The sequence below is a fragment of the Heptranchias perlo genome, chromosome 25, assembly GCF_035084215.1.
Source record: "Heptranchias perlo isolate sHepPer1 chromosome 25, sHepPer1.hap1, whole genome shotgun sequence".
NCBI classification, from domain to species: Eukaryota; Metazoa; Chordata; class Chondrichthyes; order Hexanchiformes; family Hexanchidae; genus Heptranchias; species Heptranchias perlo.
Genome location: NC_090349.1, coordinates 25,356,067 through 25,370,820, shown reverse-complemented (window position 1 = coordinate 25,370,820; position 14,754 = coordinate 25,356,067). Strand labels below are relative to the sequence as shown.

General features: G+C 40.7%; 1 protein-coding gene across 1 annotated transcript in view; it reads left to right on the top strand.

Moving 5' to 3' along the window:
- The window catches only part of mlxip (MLX interacting protein), an 84,205-nt gene that overhangs the window by 38,557 nt on the left and 30,894 nt on the right, over nt 1–14,754 (top strand). Inside the window, exons 7-10 of the mRNA XM_068005790.1 lie at nt 2,938–3,027; nt 3,789–3,898; nt 6,735–7,389; nt 11,004–11,110. Of these exons, the coding sequence (XP_067861891.1) occupies nt 2,938–3,027; nt 3,789–3,898; nt 6,735–7,389; nt 11,004–11,110 (962 nt within the window). The remainder of the gene's footprint in view (nt 1–2,937; nt 3,028–3,788; nt 3,899–6,734; nt 7,390–11,003; nt 11,111–14,754) is intronic.

Here is a 14,754-nt window from a genome sequence, read left to right as displayed (position 1 = left end):
GTGATGGAGGGAAGGCTCAACAATGAGTCCATTCAGGCCCTGACAACGGCCGTTTGGATTCAGGGTGAGCAACATTCTGCCGCCTTAAACAGGCTGACCGATACGTTACAACTGCCCTTCCAAGGTTTTCACACAAGTCCTCCAAACTTTCGTCCAGCAGGGTGGAAGGAGTGATGTGGGCCTGGGCCAGGAGAGGGATGATGATGAAAGAGGACATGGAAGTGGGGACGCCATTCAAAGCGCTCCCATGTCTCACCTGTTTCCCCCTCTCAACCAATACCCGCAATGCTGCCTCCTGTCCAGGTGGCTGAGTCTGCGCCTTCACAGATGCAGGTGGAGCAGTCTTTGGAGGGGCCCTCATGGGCACCGAAACCCGGAGGGTGTCCGTGCAAAGCATCTCATCGGTCAGGACATGGACAAGAGCAACCTGCCACTACCTCTGCTGGAGCCAGTAAACATAAGGCTACGGTTTTGTGAGCACAAAGGGGATGCACAAGGGTGTATGATGGAATGTCATGTTTTTCATTTAGATTTGTTTGTTTAGCCAACCACATTAAATTTTGTTATCACCACTACTGCCACGTCTTTGCAAATCTTGTCTGGTTTGTGCAATAATTTCCTTTCTTGAGGATCACTATGCAGACCCGCACCTGATGCCACCCATTGGGTCACTGCAGAGTGGGTGAAGGTGTATTTGCAGGGCTGTTTTGTGCAGACGACTGAGAGATGCCGGCGATGTCCTCGGTGGCACCCTGGAAGGATCCAGAGGAGAAGTTGAGGGCAGTGGTGACTTTGACAGCGACAGGTAAGAAGGTGGTGCTCGGGCCAGCCGGGAGCAGCTCGGCATCAAGGAGGCTGCAGATGTCCACGACTACATGACGGGTGACTCTGCGCCTCCATGTGCACTGCTCCTCAGAGAGGTCGAGGCAGCTGAGCCTCAGTCTGTAGACCAATGGTGAGGGTAGTGCCTTCTGCGACGCATCTCTCTCTGTGGTTGCCATCCCTCCTGCTGTGCAAGTGGATGTGTCACAGCACTGTGTTGTGGAGCTCCATGTGTCAGAGATGGACAGCATGGCCGGCGAGGCTGGTGATGCTGTTCGTCCTCTGATGAGGTCATGACCGCAGCTATGGCAGCCCCCATCCGGAAGATGTACGTTTGAGGGGGTCTGCAAGGTAGGTAAATGTGTCTGCACACCGGAGTTGAGGTTCCAAGTTTGTGAATTTTAGTGTTAGGAGGAGGTTGGTACAGGCCAAACTTTGTCCAAAGTGACAGAGTGGCCTCCTGCAATGAGTGAGGGTCTCTTCTCTTCCCCCCACCCCCGTCAAATGGACCGTTGCAGCTCCCACTGGCTGGTGGCTGCAACGCGTCTGTTTCAACTGGGAGTGTTTCCCCAGCACAGGAAACACGCTCTGTTGACGTGAAAATCCCACCCCTCCTAAAATATCCTCCCAGTCAGGTCTGCAAATGACCTGAACTATGTAATTAATTGGTTTAAGTGGGATCCCGCTGGCTTTAATTGCCGCATGCGGGGGCTGCGTGTGCATCTTTGGGGAACCCGGAAGTGGGCGGGTTGGAGCCGGGCTCCGGACCTGCCCTGGGAATCCCCAATTTTAGCAGTCCCCCTGCCACGAACGCACCCACTTGGCCATCCGAAAATTGACCCCTATACCTCTATTTATATTGCCTCTCCTCGTTCTTCCTACCAAAATGAATCACTTCACACTTCTCTGTGTTAATTTCATCTGCCATGTGTCTGCCCATTTCACCAGTCTGTCTGTCCTCCTGGAGTCTGTTACTATGCTTGGAGTCATAGAGTTATACAGCACGGATAGAGGCCCTTCGGCCCATCGTGTCCGCGCCGGCCATCAAGCCCTGTCTAATCTAATCCCATATTCCAGCATTTGGTCCGTAGCCTTGTATGCTATGGCATTTCAAGTGCTCATCCAAATGCTTCTTGAATGTTGTGAGGGTTGCTGCCTCCACAACCCTTTCAGGCAGTGAGTTCCAGACTCCAACCACCCTCTGGGTGAAAAAGTTCTTTCTCAAATCCCCTCTAAACCTCCCGCCTTTTACCTTGAATCTATGCCCCCTTGTTATAGAACCCTCAACGAAGGGAAAAAGCTCCTTAGTATCCATCCTATCTGTGCCCCTCATAATTTTGTACACCTCAATCATGTCCCCCCTCAGCCTCCTCTGCTCCAAGGAAAACAAACTCAATCTTCCCAGTCTCTCATCATAGCTGAAGCGCTCCAGCCCTGGTAACATCCTGGTGAATCTCCTCTGCACCCTCTCCAAAGCGATCACATCCTTCCTGTAGTGTGGCGACCAGAACTGCACACAGTACTCCAGCTGTGGCCTAACCAGTGTTTTATACTATCTTCTCACTATCTACTACACTTCTGAGTTTCGTTTCATCTGCAGAGTTTGAAATTATGCCCTGTATGCCCAAGTCCAGGTAATTAATACATATCAAAAAGAGAAGTGGTCCCAAAATCGACCCTTGGAGGACACCACTGCATAGTTCCTCCCAGTCTGGAAAACAACCGTTCATCACAACTCTGCTTTCTGTCCCCTAGCCAATTTTGTTTCCATGCTGCTGCTATCCCTTTAATCCCATGGGCTTTGATTTTGCTAACAAGTCTATTGTATAGTACTTTATCAAAAACCTTTTGAAAGTCCATGTACACAACATCAAGCACACTGCCCTCATCAACCTTCTCTGTTACTTCATCAAAGTATGTTGAAGGAGACACACACAGACTTTGTGTATAGTGAGTAATTGCCTTTGTGGTACATCCTCACCCAAGTTGTACAAATTTAAGAATATTGTGATAACAAATCCTTAATGCAAAATATTGAAAATGGAAAGAGTGTCAATTAGCAAAAGGCCTGATCAAAGCACCATATATTTGAAACATTTTTAATGCGTCCAACAGCACATGCAGGAAATGCAGATATGATTCAGCCTGGATTGATCCCTCTACAGCCCAATCTGGACTTCATGGACACCTTTGAACCTTTCCAAGGTAACATTTGCACAAGTATTTTGAATTTAAATAGTGGTAGCTTTTTGTACTGAGTTAAGTAAGTGGAAATTCACTTATTTGATGGTATTTTAGTGGAGCTTGTGCTGAATATATTCATGATAGAAAAAATGGTGTTAATGGAGAAACCTCGCAACTTGCATTGTGTCTTGTTCATCACTTTCACACTTTTATATACCAGAGCTCGGAAGTACATTGGCTTCTTGTTGCGATACTATTTGTTGATATTTCAATTTTGTAACCTGTACATTTTTCCCAGTTTGAAAATCAGATTTGGCTTTGCCTTTGCCTTACTGTCTTAGCTTCAGAAAGGGAGATACAAACTGTCCAGATACTTTAGAACTAATACACAATCCTGCCCGGCTGATAATCTATGGCTTTTTGTCTATTGTTGCTTCCGTTGGAGTTATATTTTTACCAATTTTATTTCCTTTTATTTGCTTTCAACAATTCTCTTTAGATGAAAGTGCTGGTTATCTAATTACAAGCTGTTGTTGAAGAATCTGATTTTCAAGTTTCTTCTCTCCTTCCCTCTCAATGAAGATATACAATGCCTAATTGGAGAGTATGAGGTTTTCATGGCTGCAGGTTTTTCCCAGCCTAGCACAAGATTTGTATAACTGTTGTCTATAGCCATATTGCACCTAAATTATTTGTACGGATAAAATATCTGCAGTTTAATCTTTCAAGCATGGGACATTGCAGGCAATGAATGATACTAAAAATTAACTGTTTAATTTCAGATTTGTTTCCGACAGCCCGCTTCCAGTCTTTGGCTGGCAGCCTCTTCTCATCTCCCGCTCCTTCTGTCCCTTCTGTCACTTCCCTAGGCGCCAGCAGCTCACCACCACAGGTAAGATTTATGTTTGATCTTTTCAGAGGTGAAATATTGAAGCTCCTTCTTCGTCTTTCCTACTCCCCCATGTACTTCTGCAAACTACCAGAGCAGCATTTCAAAATGAAAGTAGTAAAGCGCATTTTATAATCAGTTGGAGGTACGGAGCTGCATTTTCAATGTAATTTTTTTAGGCTAGTAAAAGGAAATCTTGGGAGGGAAAAATGGGTTTGCGTAATAGGTGGTAAATCTCTAACTTTGTATGCTACACAGACTGTTCAAAGTTGCATGCTGCAGCTTAGGCTTTCTTTAGCACCTCTTCCCACGCAAGCGGGTTGATCGTTTTCACAAGCAGGCTCCATTTTTTAGAAATTAAAATCTGCATCTTTTACTCTCTGCCGCACTGTTGCCATAGCCCTAATGTAACAATTCACATTTATTATGGTAAATTATTTATTGGAGAATACGTAGGATGCCCTTTATGTCTCAACAGTGTGGACAGCAGAAAATATTACAGCATTAGACTATTTTGTACAGATAAAACCACAGTTCTGGATTTATTTACTAACAGAATGATACATAGGTTAAAAACTTGGGCAAGCTGTTATATAGCACCATCAACAGTTTACAGCACATACAAATTAGGTTAACTGCTCAAAAAATAGTCTCAACAATTTCCGATGATATATAGGTACGTGCTGCTTACGGACTCTATCTAGACTTGTCCATAAAATTGCAATGAATAGCTGTAAGGCCTGACATTTATACATTGCTTCAACGTCAAAGGGATACAATCTCTTTGAAGATTGTTTTAGCAAACAGATTCTGAGCAGGTGATTTGGGAATTATCTCTTTTCTTGGTGGCGTTGGCACATTTTAACTTTACTGTTTTTTTTAACATCTGACAAACAGTTAGAAATGATATTTTAAATTCCAATTGAATTGACATAAAATAGTCCTGCCAGACATGGATATGAAGTAACCAACAATAATACAATAAGTTGAACTCCACATTAAATAACTTGTATTAATTGAATTAACCTAACAGTGACTCGACTAATGTTGCAGGTATCCATACATAACTTCTAATGAAGGCAATTTCATGAAGTTGTTCCAGAGATGCACAATGGCATTTTTAATATGCAGCTTGCTAGAAGAAACTGAAGGAGCTTGGTTTAATTTAGTTTTAAACAGTCAGCCCAGTTTTTGTACACTGCAAATTGTTGTTTGTACAGTCTACACCTGTTATTTCAAAGTTGATTCTTGCTTGGGAGGTGGGGTGGAAATTCCAAGTAACAGATAATTCAAATTGAAGTAGGCTGTGGTATGTTGCCCAAGTTTTGCTTCTATGCATCATTTTGTTGGTAAATAAATTCAGAAAGGCAGCTTTGACTGTATAATGTGGGCTATAAAAAAGGTAAATTCCTATCGGAGAGCACGATGATGATTTTTGAAGGGGTTAATACATTTTGAGAGGGCAATAAAGCCTTTATTGTAAAAACAGCAATGTAATGGATGTGTATTTATTAAGAACAAGAAGTTGGATTTAAGTCTTAACATTTGTAATATATGTAGAGCTTTACACTTGACATTTTTGTTTTATTCCTCTCCATACTTTTTTGAAATTACTCTTTCCACTTTTCTTGCCTCCCCTTGTTCTTTAGCACTGTTTTTATTTTCCTTTTATCATAAAGATGCATACCTTGTTAGACTTCCTTCACCAGCTGATGCCAAACATTTTTAAAGTTGCATTTGAGATTGCTTTGATTTGCATCCAGATCTGGGAGAGATACCAATTGCCGTTCTATGCAATGAGAACTGAATGAATATGGATGCACCGCAGATATTATCTGAATAGGCTCTTTCCATCCAGGAGAGCTTACCTGATGGGTCTTTACATCTCCCAAAAATTGGATAGGAGAAGTAGAAATTAATTATATAAAAAAAGCTGTTAATAGAAGAAATACTTCAGATTTAAAACACTTTTGTTCTCCATTTTCCTCCTTCCTTTCCCAAAGGTTGGTTATCATATTTTAGTATATTTGACCATTTTTCCACAAAGAATTGTAATTCTGTATTAATTTAGCAAAATAGCTTAGTCACTGGATTAATATGATGTGTGTGTGTGTGTGTGTGTGTGTATACTGGAAAATACTCAGGAACATTATTGAAGATTTAAAGCACAAATAGAAGGAAAGCTGTACAGTTTACAAGAAAAGTATGATCCTGATCTTGGAGTAATGGACCTTGGACTGGTGGATTTTATTTTGACCTCTGCTGGCTATTTTTAAGTTTCCCTGTAAGGTTCCCTCTTTGTAACCCATTAGCAAGCCAACTTGCAAAGGGTGCATTTTAGTGGAAGGAGAGAAGAAAAATTATTCTGATATTTTATTTTTAGGCAGACAGAATTTCCACTAAAGGAAGTTGGACAAATCAAGAATTTTGAGTTTTTTTTCACCAACCATCCAGGTTTAGTATTTTCCCTCCCTCTCCTCTTTCTCCCCCCCCCCCCCCCCCCCCCCCCCCGTCTCAATTACACATCTGGCTGAAACTGAACTTATTTGAATTGACCAGTTAGTGGCATACAAAATTTAAGTTAAGGAATAGGGCTTGAACCCACAACTTTCAGTCTCGAGATGAATGCGAGCACGTTAAACGTTCATATAACATTGCTGATAGTTCTTATAAGGGTAGAAATGACCATATTCTTCAACTTTACTTCTGCCAATTTTTGAAGTGGAAGAATGTCAGTCTAAATTGGATTACATAGTTGAAATAATCCAATTCATATCCAGCTGAGTACCTACTCTAGATCAAGATGTTTGTCATTTATTGTATAATTGTTTTTTTTAAGGAAACCATCCTGCCGGCTAGCAATCTAACTGATACGATCTCATCAGTTAACATTGAAGAGGAATTAATTCCATCTCCTGGTCCTCCTTCAGTGATAGACCGTGTTGATACCAGCAATGACAATAGTAATTCAAAATTCACAGCTTTTGCTCAGAATCAAGAATTTCGTCCACAGACAGCACTTAGCAACCAGCAGACATTTTTACCACTCTTTTCATCTGGTGTGCCATCATCTCAGACTCCCCAAGCCCAGCAGCAACGAACAGTCAAGTCTGAAGTGCCTCCCAGGATGTCTTTAAATGCCCCGTCGTTTGTAAGACCAGGGAATCAGAAGTTTGCTTTTTCTGCTTCACCACCACCAGCGATTACTCATACTGCCTCATCTACGTTTACACAAATTCCTGCTGCTACTACATTCACCCAAAACCAGAATCTCCATCTTGCCACAAAACAACAAGGAGTGCCTTGTAATATTACTATGCAGCCACCAAAAATTCCTACACCTTTTGCTGTACCAAAAGCTGGCCCTCCTACAGGGCTTGGAAGTAGGCCCCCTAAACAGCTGCAGAAATTTGTGCCTGCATTAAAGTCAGACCTAGTTCCAATAGTACCTGCTCCTTCACCAAATGCCTTCTTAGCACAATTTTTGGCAACAGGTAAGGAAACTTTGACCTTGGATTTGATGTCTCCTTTGTAATTCTACAATTTGTACTTTATGTAAGATAGTGGATTCCTCAGTTTGTTCGTCAAGGCAGTGAATGTCAGGACTTTTACCCGTGGAAATTTTTAATAGATTCTGTGCCCAAGTAAAGCAAAGGTGCTCTGCTAATTGTATGCTAATTCCAAAAAATATTTTTTTTTGGTGGTTGAAATACTTTCTATTGAATTTATTAGTAACAGTTTTCATCTTATATGGCCTGGGTTTCACTATACTATTGTGTTATTTGGACCAACAGACTTTGGATGTACTGACAAAGTAATAAGTGAAATAGAATCAGCACAGAAGGAGGCCATTTGGCCCATCATGCCTGTGCTGACTATGAAAGAGCTATCCAATTAGTCCCACTCCCCTGCTCTTCCCTACAGCCCTGCAAATTTTTCCTTTTCAAGTATATATCTAATTCCTCTTTGAAAGTTACTATCGAATCTGCTTCCACCACCCATTCAGGCAGTACATTCTAGATCGTAACAACTCGCTGCGTTTAAAAAAAAAAAAAAATTCTCCTCATTTCCCGTCTGGTTCTTTTGCCAATTACATTAAATCTGTGTCCTCTGGTTACCGATCCTCTTGCCAGTGGAAATGGTTTCTTCCTATTTACTCTATTAAAACCCCATATCATTTTGAACACCTATTAAATCTCCCCATAACCTTCTCTGCTCTAAAGAGAACAATCCCAGCTTCTCCAGTCTCTCCACATAACTGAAGTCCCTCATCCCTGGCACCATTCTAGTAAATCTCCTCTGCACCATCTCCAAGGCCTTGACGTCGTCCTAAAGTGTGGTGCCCAGAATTGGACACAATAGTCTCGCTGAGGCCTAACCAGTGATTTATAAAGGTTTAGCATAATTTCCTTGCTTGAATAATACTTTTCTTTTTCAGCAACTATTGAATGTAAATCTGTTGAACTAATAATGGTCCACAATTAGGTTTGTTTCCTAAGTGTGATGGACCCATGATTTGCAGGTGTTGCAGCAGTGAGTGCTTTAATAGCTTTCTCTTGAAAGCTAAATCTAATAAGTTGCTATCTGTGATGTAACATATTACGCATTCCTTATGCTTTAAGTATGAGGGTGTTTAGGTTTTAAGGTGATCACAAGATAATTACTATTGAGGAAGACCTTTTTGGCCCATCTTAGTTCATCCATCCAGTATAACCTTAAAGTCTATTTCATTGCAACATCCACTTGGTTTTTAAATTATTCCAGGGTCTTTGCCTTCAGTATTGTATCTGGGAGATCATTCCATTTTTGGAGAATTATTTCCTGATGTGTGTCCTAAATTTGACACGATCAAGTTTGAGCCTATAGTCCTTTGTCTTACTCTTGCAATGAATTTAAAATAATTCTCTGAATTTAACTTTTCAACACTGCTTGCAGTCTTGTGAGCACCTCACCAATGCCTCCTTTACAGGCTAGAAAGCCCAGGCTTTTCCGGTCCTACCTCACAATTCAGACCTTTGATATTAGGGATCAGCCGTATAGCTTTTCTCTACACTGCCTCCAACACTTGAACATCTCTCTTGTGTCTTGGTGACCTAGAATTAGACACAGTAGTCTGGGTGTGATCTAACCTGAGCACTATATAGTTGGTTCGTGACTTCCTCTGACTTGTATTCTGACTGCATTCTGTTGGCTTTATTGATTGGTTTGGACATGTTGAGCATTGTGTCTGAGACTCCTTTGTCTTTTTCAACTTCACCCTTAGCTATTGCAACACCGTTCATGGAGAATATGTTGCCTGTTTGTCCTTCCGACGTGCAGCACACTACATTTCTCAGTATTAAATTTCATCTGCCATTATTCTTCCCGCTTTTGTATTTTGTCCAACTCGTTCTGTAATTTCTGAGCTGGCTTCTCTGATTGCATTGCTCACTCTCCAGTTTGGTATCCTCTCCAAATCTGATCAATTTGCATTGGGTTTCTCAGTCCACGTCATTATGTAAATTAGATACAACATGGTCCCAACAACGATCACTGGCACACTCTCCTCCCCCCAGCCCCCTTCATTCCCACATTCCTCCTCTAACCAGTCTGAGAATAAAGAACAAAGAACATTTACAGCAGTACAGATGGGCTGGCACCTGTTGGTTATTTGCAAGTAATCTAGGCACAAGACAGACCCTACCTCAGTTTATAATTTAGGTAAAGAAAATAAATATGACTAGTTTTACTCCATCTAAATTTGTACAACTATATGACCAAGGAACGTGTCACAGAAAGCATAGTTGTTCATTTTCAGATCACTTCAACACATACACGTTAACTAGCAACGTTTCACGCTAAACATCAAAGTTTGAACCTATGTTGGTGTTTCACAAGAAAAATCACCTTTGTTTCACTAGGATTGGAAATTGGCAACGTCAACCAATCCGATCAGTTGGAGGGCAGGAGTGGAGGCTATCTTAACCAATTAAATTGGTTCTGTAAGCCTTCAGTATGCCATCCAACCAATCAGGCATTTCTTTCCTCCAGTGTTATGCAAACAAATTTTAAATGAGCTGTTGGTTTTTTAGTCGCACCTAGCACCACAAGGGGAGGAATTTGAGAGTTGTCACAAGGTTGTTTGTGATCATCTCCTCGCAGACAGCTCAAGTGTGGTGATGACAGAGTCCCGGAAGCAGTTCACTAGTATTCATTGATTTGCCACAGTTCATGCTTGGAGAGACCAGAAAAGGGGAGGAATGAAGTAGATGAGCATTTATCCTGTTCACAAACTGCTATCTTAATGAAATTCCCTGGCACGTGTAATGTGATGCACAATAGTGGATATGACATTTTGGAAATTTATCAAAGAAAGTTGATGCATGAGTTGTATTCTTTTTCTTTGTATAAATTCCAGACAGTAATTAAGAGGTCATTTTTAAAAAAGGTTTATTTAGATTGTAGTCTTTAGTCTCTCCATTGGTTATGCACCTAAATGAACACACTTCTATGTGCAATTTTCCACAGTGCATGGACATGGAAAAATTGCTTTCATTTTAAATATTCAGTAGATTCTGGGAAAATGGAGCCAAAAATTTCTGTAAAAGTTATTCAGCCTGTTTGAGGACCCTACATAAAGAATGCAGCCTTTAGTATAGATAGTGGTATATGCAAACTCATTGCAAGCTACAGTTGTTTGTGATTCTTAACCTCTCTAATCCATTTTCTGCTTTGCTTACTATAAAACTCACTTCATCCTGACACACAATACATTGCAAAATTTATGTGGGGTATTATAATATATTTTTACCTTTTTTGCAGTTTTCTATTAACTTAAGTACTAACATCACATTTTGAGTACTTTGTTGTATTTTCTGGTATTTACTTTCTTTTTTATAAAGTTCTAACAGTCCTATGGCAATGTTTTAGCATTTGACTGAGGAGCAACACAATGAAAATATCACCTTAGGTAGGATGTGTTTGTTACCTGGATTTACAAGCAGTCCTCCTATATTTCAATTTTTTTATATAATAATGTTGCAAAAATAGTAGTGTTCAGAGTTGAACTGAAGTTTTTCTTAATGTTGCATAAAATAGGCATAATGCTAAATGTTGCTTTCTTTTGCAGGCTCCAGTGCTGTTCTTGTAACCTCTACCCCTTTAAAAGCTGAAGGAGTACTGGCTTGTGCAGTTACCCAGCCCAGTGTTGTTATCACACCAGCTGCCATTGCGACGGTAAGCTGTCTTTTTTGCTTAGGGCAAGATTTGTTGCATCCTCTGAGATGAACAGCTTTGAAAAAGTTGCATTGGAGCTGTTGAATATATATAGGAAAATAATTGGTGACCTGATTCTATAAATTGATCTTACCATAGGCATAATTTACTTTAGTTAAAGCAGTTTTAATAAATTATCTTTCAAAAAAAATGTGTCTATGAAGGTGAATAGTGGAATGGATTCCATGTTGCCCATCAAGCAATTGCAGGTCAGTAGAGGGAGCTTCACTCTGTATCAACCCATACTAGATGTGTGGCTGGATGCACAGTAAAGCTGCCTCCAGTGAATTAAATCTCAAGAGCAGCCCAACTACACCAGTTCCCATACTAACAATCTTGAGGCAGTTATGTGAGATTATCACTATTGGCACATTAGGTGAAGTATTTTTTGTACTAGGTTGAAAATGATTAAGAAAAATCCACATAGAACCAAGAGAGGAGACTTTCATCTTGTCTTGACATGATTTGAACCAAGATCCCAGAGGTGAAAAGCTAATGTCAAGCCCGCTACATTACCTCGTGCCTCACATCAAAGTTGTCCAAGCAGAAGTTTATTGACGAGAGTGTTGATAGTTGCTTTTAGTATTGATCTAATTGAGTCTGTACTGACAATATTGCGAAAGGAGAAAATGCTTACATAATAGATACTGTGTATGGAATTTTTCTGTACTACAGTGAATTATTTTTCGATAAAGGTGCTCACTGTGATATATCAACGTGCCTCGGAGAATCTAAAACTTCCACAAAATTCGTAAAAATGGAAATTTTAAAAATTCTTTACATAAGTATTAACGTGTATTACAAGGAGTTTTTTATTCATTCTCAGGATGTAGACGTCGCTGGCAAGGCTGGTATTTAATGCCCATCTCTAGTTGCCCTGAGAAGGTGGTGGTGGGCTGCCTTGAACTGTTGTAGTCCATATGGTGAAGGTGTTCCCACAATGTTGTTAGGTGGGGAGTTCCAGGATTTTGATCTAGCAATAATGAAGGAATAGTGATATATGTCCAAGGCAGGATGGTGTGTGATTTGGAGGGGAACTTGGAGATGATGGTGTTCCTATGTACCTAAAGTGTCTGAAAGTCCTTGTACATGGGTGTTAGCTGGGTACAGAATCTGGTTATTTCTCTGTCTCACGTTCTCTCTGTCTCTTTCTTGTTTGTTTTTCTTTTTTCTCTCTCTCTCTCTCTCCTCCCCCCCCCCCCCCCCCCCCCCCCCCAATCTTCATCTGTACCTCCTGCCTCTCTGTCTGGCCTTTCTCTGCCTGTCTATTTCTCGCTCTTTATCTCTCTCTTTATACCTCTATCTGTATATGTCTCTCTCTTCTGTTCCTCCCTGCATTTCTTTTCCTTTGTTTGTTTGTGTGTGTGTGTGTCTGCACTTTGAACACAATAGTTTTAACTGTTCATGAAAGTTCCTATATCTTTGATCAACTCATACATTCATGAGGATAGTACTTTGACATTACTGTAGGTTCATTTGATAATTTTGAAGTAGTTAGAGGGACAATCCATGTTCATTATGCCTTATAAAGAAAATGGATACCTGGAGTGAGATGACCATAGATTTGGATGTTCACTTTAAAAAAAACATACTTGCGGCTTTGAACAGTCATCTCGACTGATTAGAGTTTGAACATGCTTCCTTACGTCCTTATTTTTTAACATGATTTTGTTTGTGGTGGACTGTTGTCTCTTGTTTTGCTGACCCCTCACATTCTTGGTGAAATTTATAATAGGACATTAATGCACTATGACAGGATGGATTGATGAGTTCTATTGCATCATTGTTCACTAGGATTTCGATGCTTGGTTATGTTAAAACTATTTTGAATACTATAGATATACTTGTTGGGAAAATATTTTTTTTAATTCTAAAACTAATCCAGACGTTAAAGTGTTATAAAGAATTTTTTTAGTTGGTGAAAGATTAGTGATTTTTTTTTAATAAGTATCTGCCTCTGAGATAGAAGTAATAAATGTTTCAAATCTATTCAAATCTGTTACTAACAAAACTAACATTTATTGTCTGTTTCCTGGACTAAAATATGGTTACCTTAAAATGAACCTTGCTAACAGTTTTACCACATTAGCTGATTTCTTGCCACATAGGTGGGATCATTGCAGCTACGTATGCACGTCAAACAAAAGTGATTGTGTAACAGTTGGTAATTTTATGTACTTTGAAGCATGTGGTTTCATTATGTTTGAAAGGACAAGATTTTGGATTTCCCAAAACACCTTGAGGTTATAAAAGTTATATTTTCCCTGAAATCCAAGGCTAAAATACCGTAAAAACTGACCCCGTAGTATAGGTTGTCTCAGTGTTACACGTAGGTGGGGGAATTTGCAGACTTTCAGTTTCTAATGAAACCAAATTTACCACATGATTTTAAAAAAAATATATACTAATGACTGTCCCTTGGCCTTGCTCAGAGGAAATAGTTTGTCTTTTAGATGTGTTCACAGCATCTGAAAACTGTCATAATAGGCTGAGAGGCTACAGCACCACCTCTGCCACAAGTAGGATTATTGGTGGTGTTAATATCCTTAGCAGTTACTGTCATGTTTCCTAATATACCAGCACAGGGGAAAATGCTAAAAATGCTGTTAAGCTTAATTTAGTTCTTGAAGGGTTAAGTTCACAGGACAGTCAGGCTGGCTGGTTGATGTAGATTATATTTCAGATGGGCATCTGGACCACTGTCCTGGAAACAATGAAAGATCACTTGACACTCGTTGTTCCTGCAACAACGCAACTCGTTTGAATTCAACAGGTGTCATTGTCAAATTAGGCTGGTGGATTCTGTTCTGGGGGAGAAGGGTCGTCACTTTCACTAAAAAAACTGACAGTGGAATCAGGCTTCTAAAAAAAGCATGCTGTGAAAACTGGGGTTAGTCACACCACATAGTGCTGTGAGAAGGATGAATCAGGCAAGGGAGCAGTTAGAAAATTAGCTCAAAGTCAGGCAAGACAACCTACTGAAGTATAGCATGTTTGTAATTATTATATTAATACATGGAAGTTGTGCTGATGGAAGTAAGTGAAACTTACAACTTTTGTATGTTCACCTTACTGTGTTCGAGCACGACTTCTTCACTGCACAGGACCTCCAACCAACGCTATACACCAGATACATCGACAACATTTTCTTCCTATGGACCCACGGCGAAGAATCACTGAAGAGACTACACAATAACATCATCAAGTTCCATCCCACCATCAAACTCACCATGGACTACTCCTCAGAATCAGTTTCTTTCTTGGACACACAAATCTCCATCAAAGACGGGCACCTCAGCACCTCACTCTACCGCAAGCCCACGGACAACCTCACGATGCTCCACTTTTCCAGCTTCCACCCCAACCACGTCAAAGAGGCCATCCCCTATGGACAGGCCCTATGAATACACAGGATCTGCTTAGACGAGGAGGAACGCGATGGACACCTACAGACGCTTAAAGACGCCCTCGTAAGAACGGGATATGACGCTCGACTTGTCGATCGACAGTTCCGATGGGCCACAGCGAAGAATCGCATGGACCTCCTCAGAAGACAAACGCGGGACGCAACTAACAGAGTGCCCTTCGTCGTCCAGTACGTCCCC